General features: G+C 48.6%; 2 protein-coding genes and 1 pseudogene across 2 annotated transcripts; 1 reads left to right on the top strand and 2 right to left on the bottom strand.

Annotated features, from left to right (window-relative positions):
• Nucleotides 1-5,666: 5,666 nt before the first annotated feature.
• On the top strand, nt 5,667-7,108 carry LOC117855299 (probable sarcosine oxidase). The gene has a single exon (XM_034737611.2). It carries the CDS (start codon nt 5,725-5,727, stop codon nt 6,952-6,954), a length of 1,230 nt encoding a protein of 409 aa, XP_034593502.1. The 5' UTR covers nt 5,667-5,724; the 3' UTR covers nt 6,955-7,108.
• A 995-nt stretch (nt 7,109-8,103) lies between these two features.
• On the bottom strand, nt 8,104-9,521 carry LOC117859163 (uncharacterized). The gene is made up of 3 exons (XM_072294254.1): nt 8,773-9,521; nt 8,576-8,686; nt 8,104-8,530 (listed from the first exon to the last, which is right to left on the bottom strand). Exons 1-3 carry the CDS (start codon nt 9,419-9,421, stop codon nt 8,187-8,189), a joined length of 1,104 nt encoding a protein of 367 aa, XP_072150355.1. The 5' UTR covers nt 9,422-9,521; the 3' UTR covers nt 8,104-8,186.
• Nucleotides 9,522-13,221: 3,700 nt separating this feature from the next.
• On the bottom strand, nt 13,222-14,821 carry LOC117859156 (probable sarcosine oxidase; annotated as a pseudogene).
• Between the last annotated feature and the right edge of the window lie 800 nt (nt 14,822-15,621).

The raw sequence follows: 15,621 nt of genomic DNA, 5'->3' as shown, positions 1-15,621 counted from the left end.
GGGAGGAGTCGGCAGCGAGGAAAGGTTTATATGCTGCGATGCGACATGCGAGAGGTGAATGAGCTGCGCGTTGAAATGATACGGGACGTCGGATTGGTGATGGACGGTAGAGATGGTAGATTTGACGGTGCGGCAAGCCACCTTGTGAACGTTCGCCACGTTCCCCCGCTTCTTGTTCACCTCACCTACGCTAAAACAGATTTCCAAAAAAAAGATAATCATGATTTTAAAACTAAACCGAGAGCTTCCTGTTATACTAATTTAGGAAAGATCTGGACATACAAAAGTAAATAAAAAAAGAATGAGGCAATTCAACACCTGCTATGCACGACATAGAAAAACTAAGACAAGACTATGTTCAAAGTGCTTTTGCTCCTACAGCCGACCAAAGGGACACCTCCTCCTCTGATTTTTGGCATGGACCCGAGTTCCGTGTTTCTTTGCATTCGAAGACCAATTTATTTCTCTCCGTCCAAATTTTCTCACAAAATTAGGAGAAGAAACCACCACTACCGTCATCTTTTTGTGCTCGAAGTTGAAACTATAGCTGTCCATCGTTGGTGGATAGTGTCATTGGACATCTAGTTATTTATAGAGATTTACTCCTCTTCAAACGTTTGATTTTTGTTATCCATCAATCACCAAAAACTTGTGTAAGAAATTGAATTGGGGATCAGTATTTGAAAACTTGTGTAAGAAATTGAATTGGGGATTAGTATTTGAGGTTAGGATTGGGGGAGGGGGGTTGTGGGGGTTATATGTGGCCTTCAGATAGAGAGGGAGTTTGGGGAGGCTCACTGGCCAGCAATGAAGGTGGGAGAGGCAACAGCGGAGCGAAGGCGGCATGGATGTTGTCGAAGCTAAGTAGTGGGAGACTCCTAGTGGGCAGTGGATACGGTGCAGGCGTTGAGACTCGACAGGTCAGTGCCGGGTGACGGCAGAGGCCGCCGAAGCTGAACAGGAGGTGCTAACGGCTAGGGCACATCATGTTAGTCGCTAGGTGAGAGGAAGGCGAAGCAGCGTGGATTGCTTGCGCGTGCATTTGAGACAATGAGATAAGGAGAAGGGGGATCCAAAAGTTGGATGGGCATCCAATGGTCGGAAGTGGTGATTGACACTAGGTCAATTTTTCAATCGATTGATAAGAAAACACTTCCTTATTTTGTACGTAGATGTTCGCTATCCATATTGTCATGCTATCCTATATTGGATAGCGTCATGCTATCCTATATCTTTGCAGTGAATTCATGTTGACACTCGTTATTAACACACTTTTACCCCTATTTATCTTGATATGAATTTAATACCTAAACTATTGATTACACCTAATAATCAGTCATTTTCACATGTGCAACATATTTTGGAGGATATTCTATTTTCGAAGGAAATTGGATCTAAAGGTATATTTTTTGATAAAGCCTAAAACCAGCAACGAACCAGACGAAGATGAAAGCCAACAGGCCCAAGAAGGGCCTAGGCCGATCGGCCTACAGGGGTCCAGGCCAATCGAGCCAGGGTCTCCTGGCCCCCTCTCGATCTCGTTTTTGGCAAGCAATCCTCCAAAAGGACTTAAGGGCTAAGTTTGTGAAGATATGGCAATGATCAATTCGGGATCAAAGAGGCTCAAGCGGAGATTTGAAAAGTTATCAAGGATCAATCTCATCCCGAAGCTATCGATGTGTCAGGCCTACATGCAAGTGAAAATAAGACTCCAGAGCATCTAAGAAGACTTGGGGACGAAGTAGGACACGAGAGGGTAGAAGGTAGGCCCAGGTCAATCGGCCTGGACCTCCCAAGCCAATCAGCCTGGGGTTTCCTTCACCCCCTCGCACTCCAATTTTTGCCACGCATTCTCCAGACTATAAATACCTCAGAAATCCACCAAGCCTCATATCGAAGATGACGTACTCGTGAAGCATCAGAGAAGCAAAAGAAGCTTGAGGGACACCTCTCCGGAGAGCTGAGGGCCGTGCATTTGTCGAGGGTTAGCGTAGTTGAGCTCCTACTAGCGTGATCACCCTGCGAGGAAGATCACGCTGGAATTCTAGAGCTTGGAGTCATCAAGATCAAGGTAGGATCCCAATGGTGATCTTGTGATGTACAATCATTTATGGTGAAGTAATAGATGTGTTTATGTTCTTAGCGATGTAAGTATCTCCTTCTATGGTTTTATACTCTTTTGGTTTTACTTCCTTTTCAATCTATGAATTGATGATAGTTTCTTAGGGTGTTCTTGTGGTCGTGGTGACCAGATTTGCATGCTTGATCTACCGATGAGTACAACATGTTCGTATAATCGTGTCCTTAACCTGCTTGCACTGACAGACACTACAAGAAATCTGCCGACCTATGGTGAACCAAAAAGTGTCACAAACGTGCTTTTTATGTCATAATCGTGATTTATGACACTGGAGTGACGAAAATCCTTCATCATTAGTCGAGCGTCATAAACCGCAACTAGTGACGTTCCTTATTTCAGTACGTCACTAAGCTAATGACGAATGGAAATTCATCCTACATGTCGTTATAAAACTGTTTCGGAGGTTGCACCACATTTGACAAGTATCCAACGTGGCAGGGGTGTTATGATGATTTTGGTTCATCACAAATTGAAGCCTAGTCCATGTAAGAGCCTTTATGAGCCTAATTTTGTTACGCCATTTTTAGCCCATTTTAGATTTTTACGCTATTTTTTAGGCTGAAAAATGTTTGTTGCATGCCATATTGTACCTTTTTTCTGAGCCCTAGCCTATCTAACGAAGAGACATTATTGCATTTCACAGTACCATATTGGACCATTTTTTCCTAGGCCCTAACCCATTATTGCATTTTGCAATGCCATATATCCAATTTTGGCTGCTAATCACCATCACAATCACAGACATAAAAACAGCTCATTTCCAACTTCCATATTGTTCACATCACAATCAATGAATAGTTCACCAACAACAATAATGCAACATACAACAAGTTAAGCATCAACAATGCAACATACAACAAAAGTTCATCAGCAACAAACAAGTACACTAGCAACACACTTCAGTTGAGGGAAGGATTCACCTGGCTCTAACTGGTGCTGAAGTTTATCAAGCTAGAAATCTGAGAATGCAACTGCTTTGTGGTGTTCTTCAAAGCTTTGAGCTCTTTTGTCTGAGACTTCAATGTTGTTTTTTGTGTTTCACACCTCAATCTCAGTGCACCCATCTCAGACTCCCGTTCAACAATCTTTTATCGAAGTTGTGCCCCCTCTTATTTCTAACTCTCAAGATCAGCGTCTTCTACCTGCAGCGCAGTACCAACCCTAGTCCTTTTCTTCGAGTGTGGGTGAATGCCAGCAATCTCCCGAAATGTCCTAGATTGGACAACTTCAGCCACTGCTTCAACAGCAGTCTTTGGTTGGTCATCTTCAGGTTGGGCGACAATTTGTTCCATCCGAGCCTAATAAAAGAAAGAAAATGAAAGGTCTCACAAAAGTACTCACAAATATTTCTAGTGTTATTGTTGCAAAGAAAAATGCAAAGTAAACAAGTACTTACAATGGCTGCCTTGTATTGGAGCGGTGTAGCCATTTTGGCTGCAATGGAAGTTCTTGAAAAGATCAATTGGAGTTGGGTCTCCTTCAACATGATTCTCCCTCTAATATGATATGAAAACATGCATAAAATATTAGCTTGGAATAAGAAGCATGATCAGGTTCATCAAATAAAGTACAGAGCAGGTTCATCAAATAAAGTACAGAGCAAAAAATATGACTTGTTTAGTTGCTTACCACAACATGAGCCCATGCAACGTAGCTTCTAGATCTTGTGCACTGAGGAAACCTGCCCAATCCATGATTATCGGTGTTAATAGTACATCTCTCCTTTACAATAATGAAAACTCGTGTAAGATACATAAATAAGAGGAATAGATCAGTACATGCAAATGTGCTATTGGCAAGTTTAAGTTCTATTATACCCTGTGAGGTTGGCTAGACTACATCGTAACCAGATTGTTTCACTGGTCATCATTCAGTGTGGTCACAGGAGATTTGGTTGGAACTTCATTTGCTAGAAGATCATTGAAAAACTTTTTCTTGAGCCGGTACCTCCCCTGTCTCTGTTGTGACTCGAGCATGTTAGTGGATGCCTCTATGGCAGGTTGACTGGTGGTATCAATATTAAATTATCTCTATATTAAGCACAACACAAGAGTAGTCAGAAAAATGGATGAAATTTTTCTTCTTGAATCCCATGGCACTTGTGCTCTTCTGGAAGGGCATACATCACCTAACTTTTTTGTTACGGTCATACAAGTGGTGTGTGTTAATAATGATTTGGTTGCTAATTGCGTCATTCCAATTTTTTGGCTTTGGGAAAAAGAGATCAAATGACTTGCCTTCACCAGTCGTCATGTTGATGATGTTCTCAGTGTGGGTGGCTGTTGCTTGGCCTTCGGTTGGCAATTCTTGTGAATCAGGAGTCGTCCCATCTGAAACTCCTGGCTGAGCTAAAGTCAATTCCTTTGCCTTGATCCTAGTCACTCTAGGAGGCATACTGTTAGAGGCATCAGGTGCCTGAATTTTCTTGGACAACCCTCTTCCCCCGCTGATAGGTATACTATCACTGATCTGATTGGACAAATTGCATAAATAAAAATAATGAGAAGCAATTCTGCATAACTGCTACAAGAAATTTGGTAGGCAATAACAACAAATATACCTCGTTAGGTTTTTATTCGTTGATGGCTATCTCTTGCAAACGAAACTGACTTCGTCTTCCTAATATGGCCCATCAATGTGACGATGGCATTTTCACTTGGTTTCCCTACTAAGGGGTGTTTGGATCTTAGTTCGGACTAAAATTCATGTCACATCAAATATTTGGAGGCTAATTAGAAAGATTAAACATGAGCTAATTATAAAACTAATTACACAGATGGAGGCTAATTCCCGAAATGAATCTATTAAACCTAATTAATCCATCATTAGCACATGTTTACTATAGCACCACATTGTCAAATCATGAACTAATTAGGCTTAATAAATTTGTCTCGCAAATTAGCCTCCATCTGTGCAATTAGTTTTGTAATTAGTCTATGTTTAATACTCCTAATTAGTATCTAAATATTCGATGTGACAGGAATTTTAGGAGCTCCTAGAGAACCAAACGGAGCCTAAGAGCAGAATGGTTAATGATCATCATTCCCATATTATCATTATGACAGTAGCAAAGGATGGTAGCCCACTGCAGTAATGACTCGTCGCCGTTGCTGCCAACCACCCTTGCTCAACCTGTGCTAGCCCAGGGCCTTGTTTAGTTCTCAATCTGGGAGTGCTAAAATTTGCATTTTGCTATAAATGCGAAACTGTAATATTTTGTTTGTATTTGTAAATTATTGTCCAAACATTGACTAATTAGGCTCAAAAGATTCATCTCGCAAAGTACAATAAAACTGTGCAATTAATTTTTAATTTTATCTACATTTAGTACTCCATTCATGTACCGCAAATTTAATGTGATGGAGAATCTTCTTTTTTTTTTAATGCCAAAGTTGGAATTTTGGCGAAGGCCCAAGCATCCTTCTACTGTCGCTCTGTCAGCACACGTGTAGTAACTGTCGCAGCGTGTGAGTCTGCTGAGTATGGCAGACGACAAGAGCGTTTGTTTTCTTCCACAGTCATCAACGAGACCATAAATTCGAGAGCCCGAGACCAACAAGGCCAGAGGCACCCAGGATTTGCGCATGGCCGCTGCACCCACCGCCCCCGCCGGCCACCGCTCCGACTTCGACGTCATCGTGGTGGGCGCCGGCATCATGGGCAGCTGCGCGGCGCACGCGGCGGCGTCCCGCGGCGCGCGCGCCCTGCTCCTGGAACGCTTCGACCTCCTCCACGGCCTCGGCTCCTCGCATGGCGACTCCCGCATCATCCGCGACGCCTACGCAAAGGCGCGGTACGTGCCCATGGTGCGCCTCGCCCGCCGCCTCTGGGCGGACGCCGAGGCCGAGTCCGGCTACCGCGTGCTCACCCCGGCGCCGCAGCTCACCTTCGGCCCGCGCGACAGCGCCTCGCTGCTCGCCGCCGTCCGGAACGCCGGAGCCGAGGAGGTGGACCTGGCGACGAGGTGGGGAGGAGCCTTCCGCGTCCCTGACGGGTGGGTCACCGCGGTGAGCGAGCACGGCGGCGGCGTGCTCAACGCGACCAAGGCGGTGGCCATGTTCCAGGCGCTCGCCGTCAAGAAGGGCGCCGCGGTCAGAGACAACGCCGAGGTCGTCGGCATCGAGAAGGGGGCCGAGGGCGGCGTCGTGGTGAGGACGAGCGGCGGCGAGGTGTTCCGCGGCGCCAAGTGCGTCGTCACGGTGGGCGCCTGGGCGAGCAAGCTGCTCAGGTCCGTCGCCGGCGTGGAGCTCCCCATCCAGCCGCTGCACACGCTGATCCTGTACTGGCGCGTCAAGCCCGGCCGCGAGCGCGAGCTCACGGCGAAGGCCGGGTTCCCGACGTTCTCCAGCTCCGGCGACCCGCCCGTGTACGGCACGCCGTCGCTGGAGCTCCCGGGGCTTATCAAGATCAGCTGCGACGGCGGGCCGCCGTGCGACCCGGACAACCGTAACTGGGACGCTGGCGACAAGGAAGTCACCAAGCGGGTGGCCAGGTGGATCGAGGAGGCCATGCCGGGACACGTGGACGCCGCCGGCGGGCCGGTGATCCGGCAGTCGTGCATCTGCTCCATGACGCCGGACGCGGACTTCGTGATCGACTTCCTCGGCGGGGACTTCGGGGAGGACGTGGTGGTCGGGGCCGGGTTCTCCGGGCACGGGTTCAAGATGGGCCCGGCGGTGGGGAGGTTCCTGGCCGAGATGGCCATCGACGGCAAGTCCAAAACGGCGGCGGAGGCCGGCGTGGAGCTCGGCTGCTACAGGATCAACCGGTTCGATGGCAACCCCATGGGAAATGATGCCAATAAGGATTACTAGTGAGCTCGATCATGGATGTGTGTCATCCTACTACCATGTACCTGTGTGATTCTTGTCACGCATTGAAATAACTTAAATTAAATAGTTGGATCAACAAGTTGCATGTGATGGTTGCAACATTATCAGAAAACACAAATGCGTTTGAGTTTTATCAGTGTAAGTATGTGCTGATCTTTTTCTACCTTTGCATAGTTTAACATTGCTTCTGAAAGAACGCTTTACCTTTCCAAGCAAAAGGAAAAGCTTGAGAAAGACGTACTGATTGATTGCGACGGATCCTGATTCCTTGTTCCATTCGCTCCTGACAAAATAGGGTTGCTTTGTTTTTGTTCAAAAGCTTTGCAGGAAAATAGGGCTAGTTTGGAAGCATTTCAGCGTGGCGATGGCACGTGAACACCAGTCAGACGCAGAGGCGCGCAGCCAATCATAACCTAGCGATAAAATGCACAGATCGAGTCCAAATCTGAGCGAATTGAAGGGCCCCACTGTTTGGGAACGCCAAAGTTGACAGGTCGTCTCAAAGTATAATAAGGAGCTGTAAGCTGGCTGAATGCTGATGTGAAAGGGAGAGAAAATGTGAGAGAGGAGAAGCGGGCTATAAGCTTACAGCCGACTTTAGCACAGGAACTAAGAAACTTTGTGAGAATGACTTGTGGGCCATGTATTAATGATGAAGAGCTAACCATTGTACGAGTGGGTTAGGAAAAGGCTGAGAGAAACCTTGCAGCCCGCTTGTTAGCAGCGTTATTAAACTTGCTCTTATTGAGCTGACACGATCGGCAGTTAGGTGGTGTTTGGATCCAAAGTTGATGGGCTAAAATTTAGTTTTAGCCCCTAAAATTTAGTCCTTGTGGGGTGTTTGGATGCAAGAGCTAAAAGGTAGTCTTCCTTGAGCTAATGACTGATTTGCCCTCATTTATTGAGTCAAACAACATGCATGTCTCAAATCCACTTTTATTGACTCCATCCACATGCACATACACATGCACATGCACGCCCAGGACTCCACTTCCTCTGGCCATGCACAGGCACATGCACATGCATGCCCAGGCCTTCCTCCGGCCATGCACAGGCGCCGGCCATGCACAGGCGCTGGCCAGGAACAGGCGTCGGCCAGTAGGAACACGCTGCTGTTCCTCCTGGACATTGAATAGTTTTTATTTGTACAATTACATCATCGTTCAAACATACAATTCAAATACTCTACGATCAACTACAAGAAATAAAATACTCTACGATCTATTATACAAACTTGAGGCTATTTGATCACGGAATGCATTCATATTTGTATCTTCGTCCCTTGATTGAGTATTTTGCTGTGGGGGTTGAGAGGTTGATGCTTCATGAGGAACATAGTTCTCATCACGGTCACAACGATCAAAGTCCTCATCCTCCATATGACTCTCTCTAATAAAGTTATGAAGTGACATACATGCAATAATTATCTGACTTTGCTTTGGCATTGGATAACTAGGCACTTTCAATAAAATCCGCCACTTCATCTTAAGAACTCCAAATGACCTCTCCACACAATTCCTAAGAGATGAATGAGCGAAGTTAAAGGTCTCTTTCATACCTTTGGGCATCGGCCCTTGTCTGAAGTTAAAGGTCTCTTTCATACCTTTGGGCATCGGCCCCTGTCTGAACTCTGGAAGATGGTACTTCGTTCCCTTGTAAGGTGCAAGGTAACCAGGCCGATTGGGGTATCCAGAGTCCACTAGGTAAAACTTCCCTGCAAATACGAACATTCTTGTTACAAATAAAAGCTACAACCGAAGTGGTTTACTTACTGAATGTGCAAACATAGGCATAACATACCAGGAGGGGGATGTAGGAACTTGTCTTTGTACTTGTCTATTGCATCATTGAAAACCCTCATGTCATGTATTGAACCAGGCCAGCCCGCAAGAATAAACGTGAACCTCAAGTCAAAGTCACAGACCGCAAGCACATTCTGTGTAGTGAAGCCCTTTCGACAAAGATGTTGCACCACCTTGTTACTTGGCACAGCAACTGGTATATGAGTGCCATCTATTGCACCTATACAATTGTTGAAGTGTGGAAAGAATCTGGGATTCTGTAACCTACGGTGCATTGTTCTAAATTCAGGGTCGAGGGGCTTGATTATGTCAGCTGCTAGCTTTATGATACACTTCAAAACTTTGTCAAAATTACGATGAACTGTTTCTAATGATCTCTCTAATCTGTTCTCAGCTTGTCTGACTGACTGAGGTGCACCAACCATCCAAAGAAACATTCCTAAGGCCTCTACTGAAGAGCTCTTTGATGTGGACTTTAGGCCATAAGATTGCACCAATAGATCATGCAGACGATCAAACAATTCTCTACTCATTCTAAACATGTTATAGCACTGCACACTATCTGCTAGATTTCTCATCACCCAATCATGACCACTTTCAACCGTCTTTCTCTTCTTACTTTTACTAAAGTAGGTGTCATGATACATACCAAACAGCAGCAGATCCTCTGTGAATTGCCTTTCATATTCACTGTCCTCCTCAGCAATAAGCCTCAAGATCTCATCCTCACTTGAGTCATTGTCTACATCCATATCCTGGACATAATAAAAAAATCAATCAGTGAACCATACAAAAAATCAATACAGTGACAGAATTCAACCAGCACAAAGTGACATAATACAATTTGCAAGCAGTGACATAATTCAATCAGCACAAACAGGTCAAATAAATGCATTGCATCACAAACAACTTCACAAATTTATTTGAAATGTTACTTGAATTAGTACATACAGTTTCCTTCAACACAAAAGCATCACCACAAAGACATAATCCTAATCTAGGTTGTGCTGCTTGCAATATCTTCTCAAGAAGGTCAGCCTTCCTTCAGTGGTGGATATGTTAATGAAGAACTGCCTCAAGGAGTCATTTAAGCAGATCTGAGACACAGCATAGTACTCAGAACTAGTTTCATCCACCCCACACTCCAAAGCCAACTTCTGAGCCTACTTAATGGTGTTGTCCAACAGAGCCATCTTCTTATCTTGCCTATTACAGACAGCTTCCTTGATGAACTGATTCCTTTCAGCTTGCTGCTTAGAAGAGAAACTAATGTAATCCTTCATCATTTTGATCATTGGGCTTTTGGTCTTCTTGTTTGGACTTGAAGCTGTTGTGTTGGTACTATTGGTTCTCTTGCGGCTACTTGTACTCATAGGACTGTGTGCATACTCTGGAGGTAGATCTTGCTCAGGCATCTGTTGCTCAGGTTCTTCATGCTCTTCAGGCTCCTCAAGCTCCTCTGGCTCTTCAGGTTCTTCATCATCTGCATTGGTGTATCCTGGCACAAAAGAGCTTGAACCATCCACAACTACACCATCAAATATACGCTCAAGCAGTGGTAGGTACTCAGGAGGCCCATACATTAGTTTCATCCATTCTGGATATTTCTGCACATGTAGTAGTTGAAGTTAGTTTGCAATCAGATGGGTCCTTGCTAGCTGCACATATGATACATCAACAAGTGCCTTTGTTGCAGTCTCCCACCACTCCAAGGTTGCAGTAGGCCACCCATTTTCATCACGGCCTAAACCACTGTCGGAATGGATGTCTTTTATGAACTGATACATTCCCTTGAGCTGCCTAATCCTATTAGATATCTGCTTCCTATCATGCCTCAGCCCTGAACCGCAGTAATATTTTTCTATGACAAGCTTATACGCTCTTGCTGTCATAGTCCCTTTAATGTAGTTACCCATTTCAATTTGATCAACAAGTAATTGACACAACAGGTTGTTATTCTGCTCTGATGACCAACTTCCTCTGTCCAATTTATTCTACCATATGCATCACAAGAGAAATAACATCAGAACTCGAGTACACATGCATAATCTATCTCATAAGTAATGTACTAAGGTCGCTGTTAGTCTAGCAAAAAATTGTAGCTACAAATCCATATCCATCACTTGTTAGCATCTAATTTGCAAATAGCAAGTGTTCTGAAGCTGCTAAGGCAAGCTGAGGCATGGTGACCACCCCCTTATTCTTCCTCTGTAACCCCCCCCCTCTCTCTCTGTCTCTGTCACACACACACACACACACACAGCTTATGCACAGGCGCTGGCAACCTCCTACGAAATCACCTTCAAGTTGTGGCTAACATGCATCGCAAGAACAAGCATTTCATATTACTCTAACAACAGTAGGCCACCCATTCACTTGTATGATATCAAGGGTTTAGGACTCATACCTGACGGCTTGGAAACACTTCTTCCACTTCGTTGTCTTCAATGTCGTCGTCGTCGTTGCCCTGCCGTCCAACACGTCGACCACGGCCACGGCCTACTGATGCACCAGCCACTGCCGAGGAAGGTCCACGCATACCACGACCGGCGGCGGCAACCGGTGGCAACCGACCGCGGCGGCCGCGACTGGACGGCGACCATTCGCCGCGGCCTCCTACGGCTCCGCCACAGCTCCAAGCACTGCGTAAACCGAGTGTGCGAGAGGTACCTCTTCTGCCACCGTGCGCCGTGCTCTCCGACGCCGCCAGTGCGCCGGATTGCAGGATCCCCTGATACGCCGCCATCGACGACCAGTCGTTCGCCTGTGAGTTGAGGTCCAGTGCCTCAATGCCAATCCGGGGACCACTAATGGATCCCGACCCCAGATACTGGCTGCCGTCGCCGGGGAAGAGGTCGAAGTTGCCGGTGAAGAAGTCCCTGGTGCTGTCGTCGCCGAATCCGTCCATCGATGGCGCGCGGATGTAGGCGGTTGAGGTGCTCCGGCGACTGGTGTAGCGAAGGGAAGGGGGCGGGATGTAGATTTGGCGAGAGGTGCGGCGGTGGTGAACTCAGCACAGAGGGGTGGCGCCGGCGATGCGGGAGCGTGTCAGAGGTAGGGGAGGCGGAGGGAGTCGGGCGATAGGGGAGGATGTGGTGTAGATCTGGCGAAAGTGGCGCACAAAGGGGCAGCGGCGGCGATGCGGGAGAGGGTGGTGGCGACGGCGATGTGAGAAGAAGGGGAGGCGGGGGGAATCGGGCGAGACGGGCGGAGGAAGTGGAGATCTGGCGAGCGGGGCGGCGCGAGGGGTGTGCGAGAGCTGGCGGCGGCCTGCGCGGAGGAGGGAGATGCGGATGAGGGCGACGGGCAGGTGCGGAGGCGGAGGAAGTGGCGGCGGCGTCGTGGGGCAAAGCAGAGGTGGCGGGGCCGACGACGCGGCGCCGGCGACGGCGGGCGAAGGAGGCGGGGCCGGGAGGAGCACGCGGGGAGGGAGGGAGAGAGTGCGGGGGAGGATAGAGGTGCGGATGAGGGTGAGGGGCAGGTGCGGGGGAGGATAGGGCGACGGGCAGGGGCGTGCCTAGGGTCGTGTGCGAGGGGAGGGGTATGGAGTGTCCAGGTTCACTTTTAGCTCCTTTTAGGGTCTCTTTGGGAGCTAAATTTTAGCTCCAAAATTTTAGCTATTCTACACTTTTAGCCCACCTGTTTGGATCCCAAGAGCTAATTTTTGGGCTAAAAGTGCAGAGCTAAAAATTAGCCCTTGGATCCAAACAGACCCTTAGTTGCTAATTTTTAGGCTAAAAGTGCAGAGCTAAAAATTAGCCCTTGGATCCAAACAGACCCTTAGTTGGGATGAAAAATATAACCACCTGCAGCGTCTCCCAAAAATGCTTCTCTCCAACCAAACCAACGGCAATCGACACCTACCACAGCACGTGTAGGTACGTGGCCGTGGGCAGCTGATCGGTGATGTGTGGAACAGTGGGAGAACAAAGGACGGGGGGCCATTCGTTTGCATATTTATGCCGAAAACCATGAGAAATACTGGTATATTGAGGTCTGTAGTACCGAGGTACGACATAGTAGTTTCAAAGAAACTATATATGCATGAGAACAATACCGAGGTACAGATATTTTTCCGAGGATCAGCCTTGTAGCTTGCACTCTCGGAGTAGTGACTACAGTTGCTCCTCCCCGATAACAGTAGCTACACAAGCATATATGGGTTATTCCACATTTTGGGCACAAGGAATACAACCAGTCAAACCATATCCCTAGCTAACAACCCATTACAATTCAAGTTCCAACTATTTTTCAAACTGTACGTATATTCACACAAGTAATGTGGCTGCTTTAATTTGGAAGGATTTCGAAGAAATTTCTGTGTAGCATATCAAATAAACAGCATGCAGCACTACTTTTTGAGAAACAGTCGTATTTGTAATGGACCATCTCTTGGCAGTGATGAGTTATAGATACATACTCGTGATAAAACTAAACCAAGAGCGAAAAAATTAGGAGCATAGAAACAGAACATAACAGATGTGATACTTTGAAAGTGCATTGTGAACTCATGATAATAATCCTACCACAATGGAAGAATAATTGTGCAAAGGAAGAACAATTGTGCTAAGGACAATTCTCAAGGCAAAACTACAGTTCATAGATTTTTGTTACCTTTAGCTCTACAAAGGAAGAACTTAACAACCAAATGAATTTTTGAACACCAGGCACCATGGAAACATTACATGAACAGACACTCGATGGTCCAATTAATTATTCAAGTTATTCCAATGCACCCACCATCGACAAAGAATCACACATCACAGTGACAGTAGGACACGACAAATGACCACATCGTGACCGAGCTCACAAATCCTTGGCGTTTCCCATGGGGTTGCCGTCGAACCGGTTGATCCTCAAGTGACCGAGCTCCACGCCAGCCTCTGCCACAGTCCTCGCCTCACCGTCCATGGCCATTTCTGCCAAGATACTCCCCACCGCGGGCCCCATCTTGAACCCAGCCCCGATCACCATGTCCTGGCCAAAATCGCTGAGGAAGTCGATCACGAAATCCTCGTCCGGCGTCATGGACTACATGCACGGCACGCGCTCCACCGGCCCGCTGGCGGTCTCCACGCGCCCCGGCATGAACTCATCGATCCACCGGGCCACCCGCTCCACAGCATCGACGCCGCCGGAGACGAGGCCGTGGCCGTCCGGATCGCACGGCGGCCGGCCGTGGTAGTTGATCTTGATCATGCCGGGGCGCTCCAGGGACGGCGTGCTGTACACGTAGTGCGGTCGCCAGTAGCTCGAGAACGACGGGAAGCCGGCCTCCGCCGTGAGCTCGCCCTCGTGGCTGGGCTTGATGCGCCAGTACAAGACCAGCGTGTGCAGCGGCTGGATGGGGAGGTCCACGCCAGCGACGGACTTGACCAGCTTGCTCGTCCACGGGAGGCGTGGCTGCGTGCGGGTCGGCACCGGGACAGCTGGTGGTGGGAGCGGAGGCAAGGTGGCCGGGGTGTTAGTCCGGCCTAACACCACCTCGGCACTACCTTTCTCTTCTCCTCGTTGGCGACGCAGGTCTACAGTGTTGCGGCACCATCGTGGTGGTAGGACCGGAGGGTGCAGGGTACACTCGTGGCATCATGGCGGTGATGCATGATGTGCCAGACCATCCTTCTGGCGCAGACGTTGCAGAGGCAACGGGGACCGAGAAGTTGCCGCAAGCGATGCCCAGCGGCAAGTCGTGAGACGCCGGTAGGCGCACCACCGCTGGGAGGAGTGCGATCGGGCGGAGCGCGCGGCCAGGAGGAGCGCCGCTGGGTGAGCGCGCGGTCGCTAGGAGGAGTGCGGTGGCCAGGAGGAGCGCGCGGCGTTGGCAAGAAGGTGCAGGCAGTGGAGGACGCTGCGCGTGGGCAGCGATAGAGGGCGGCCACAAAAATGGAGGTGGATGTAAGGCGGCATGGCGAGTGGAGGCGCGGCGGCTACGTTGCCTCGGATGAGTTGTCGTGGCAGTAGTCCGGGAGTGCCGAACCATGTACGTGCAGTGAGGGGTTGTATTGCTCCGGGCGAAAGCTCTCACCTGCCTTCGTGCTGGTGGGCATGACGGCGGCGTCCTAGGACGTCGTCTTCCCCGTTGGGGGCGTCATGTTGAAATTACGACCCTACTGCACGGGGTTCTCTGGGTAAAAACCCTATCCAGATCCTGGACGAGTGATGGCGGCACCATTGGCGTCGTGCCCTCCTTGGAGGCATCGTCTCTAGAGACCCAACTTGGTTCGTGGCATTGTTAAACCATTGTCATGGGAGGCGATAGCCAAGGGCGGCAACTCCGCCGCGCGGTGAGCTGAATGGGTGTTGCCGAGCCCATGTGCAGGCGATCGAAGTTATGGTGGTGGCCAAGGGTTGTTGCATGGTTGTCGGTTTTGATTGCTTGCAACGGACCGCGGCGGCTGACGTTGCTTGGCAGCAGTCAATGTGGTTAGGATTGCGTCAGAGGACGGCGCTTGCGGTATTGGCAGCGTGGGATGACTAGGCTTGCAACAGACCACAGCGGGTTGCTCAACTTTGCTGGGCTATCCGGTGTGGTACATCGTCGGAAGACGGCGCAAGCAACTTCTCTGGCTTGCTGACACAGTGGAGAAGGCTATGTACGTGGATGAAGCAACAAGGCGAGGTCAACCTATTGTGGTGACTTGGCTGATCAATGGAGATCTTAGGGAGTGGGGTAATATCACTCAACACTCTGACAGCAACAAAAGAAACGGATCTATGACGTGGAGTACTCTGGCGGGCGTGGCGAGGTCCCCACGCGTAGTGTATCTTTGAGGCGACGAGAGAGAGGCACAGTCCAACAGCGGATGTGGCGAGATCCCCACGCATTGTGTTATCTTGGCGGCGACTG

This window comes from Setaria viridis, chromosome 5, assembly GCF_005286985.2.
Source record: "Setaria viridis chromosome 5, Setaria_viridis_v4.0, whole genome shotgun sequence".
NCBI lineage: Eukaryota > Viridiplantae > Streptophyta > Magnoliopsida > Poales > Poaceae > Setaria > Setaria viridis.
Note: the sequence above shows the minus strand (reverse complement) of the source record. Positions and strands in the feature narration are given on the sequence as shown.

Excerpts from the sequence above, each read along its gene's own strand:
- LOC117855299 (XM_034737611.2), top strand. The coding sequence starts at position 5,725 with ATGGCCGCTGCACCCACCGCCCCCGCCGGCCACCGCTCCGACTTCGAC.
- LOC117859163 (XM_072294254.1), bottom strand. The coding sequence starts at position 9,421 with ATGTATCATGACACCTACTTTAGTAAAAGTAAGAAGAGAAAGACGGTT. Across the intron at positions 8,687-8,772 it reads GTTCCTACATCCCCCTCCTG|GGAAGTTTTACCTAGTGGAC; the intron begins GTATGTTATGCC and ends TCGTATTTGCAG. Across the intron at positions 8,531-8,575 it reads ACAGGGGCCGATGCCCAAAG|GTATGAAAGAGACCTTTAAC; the intron begins GTATGAAAGAGA and ends CGATGCCCAAAG.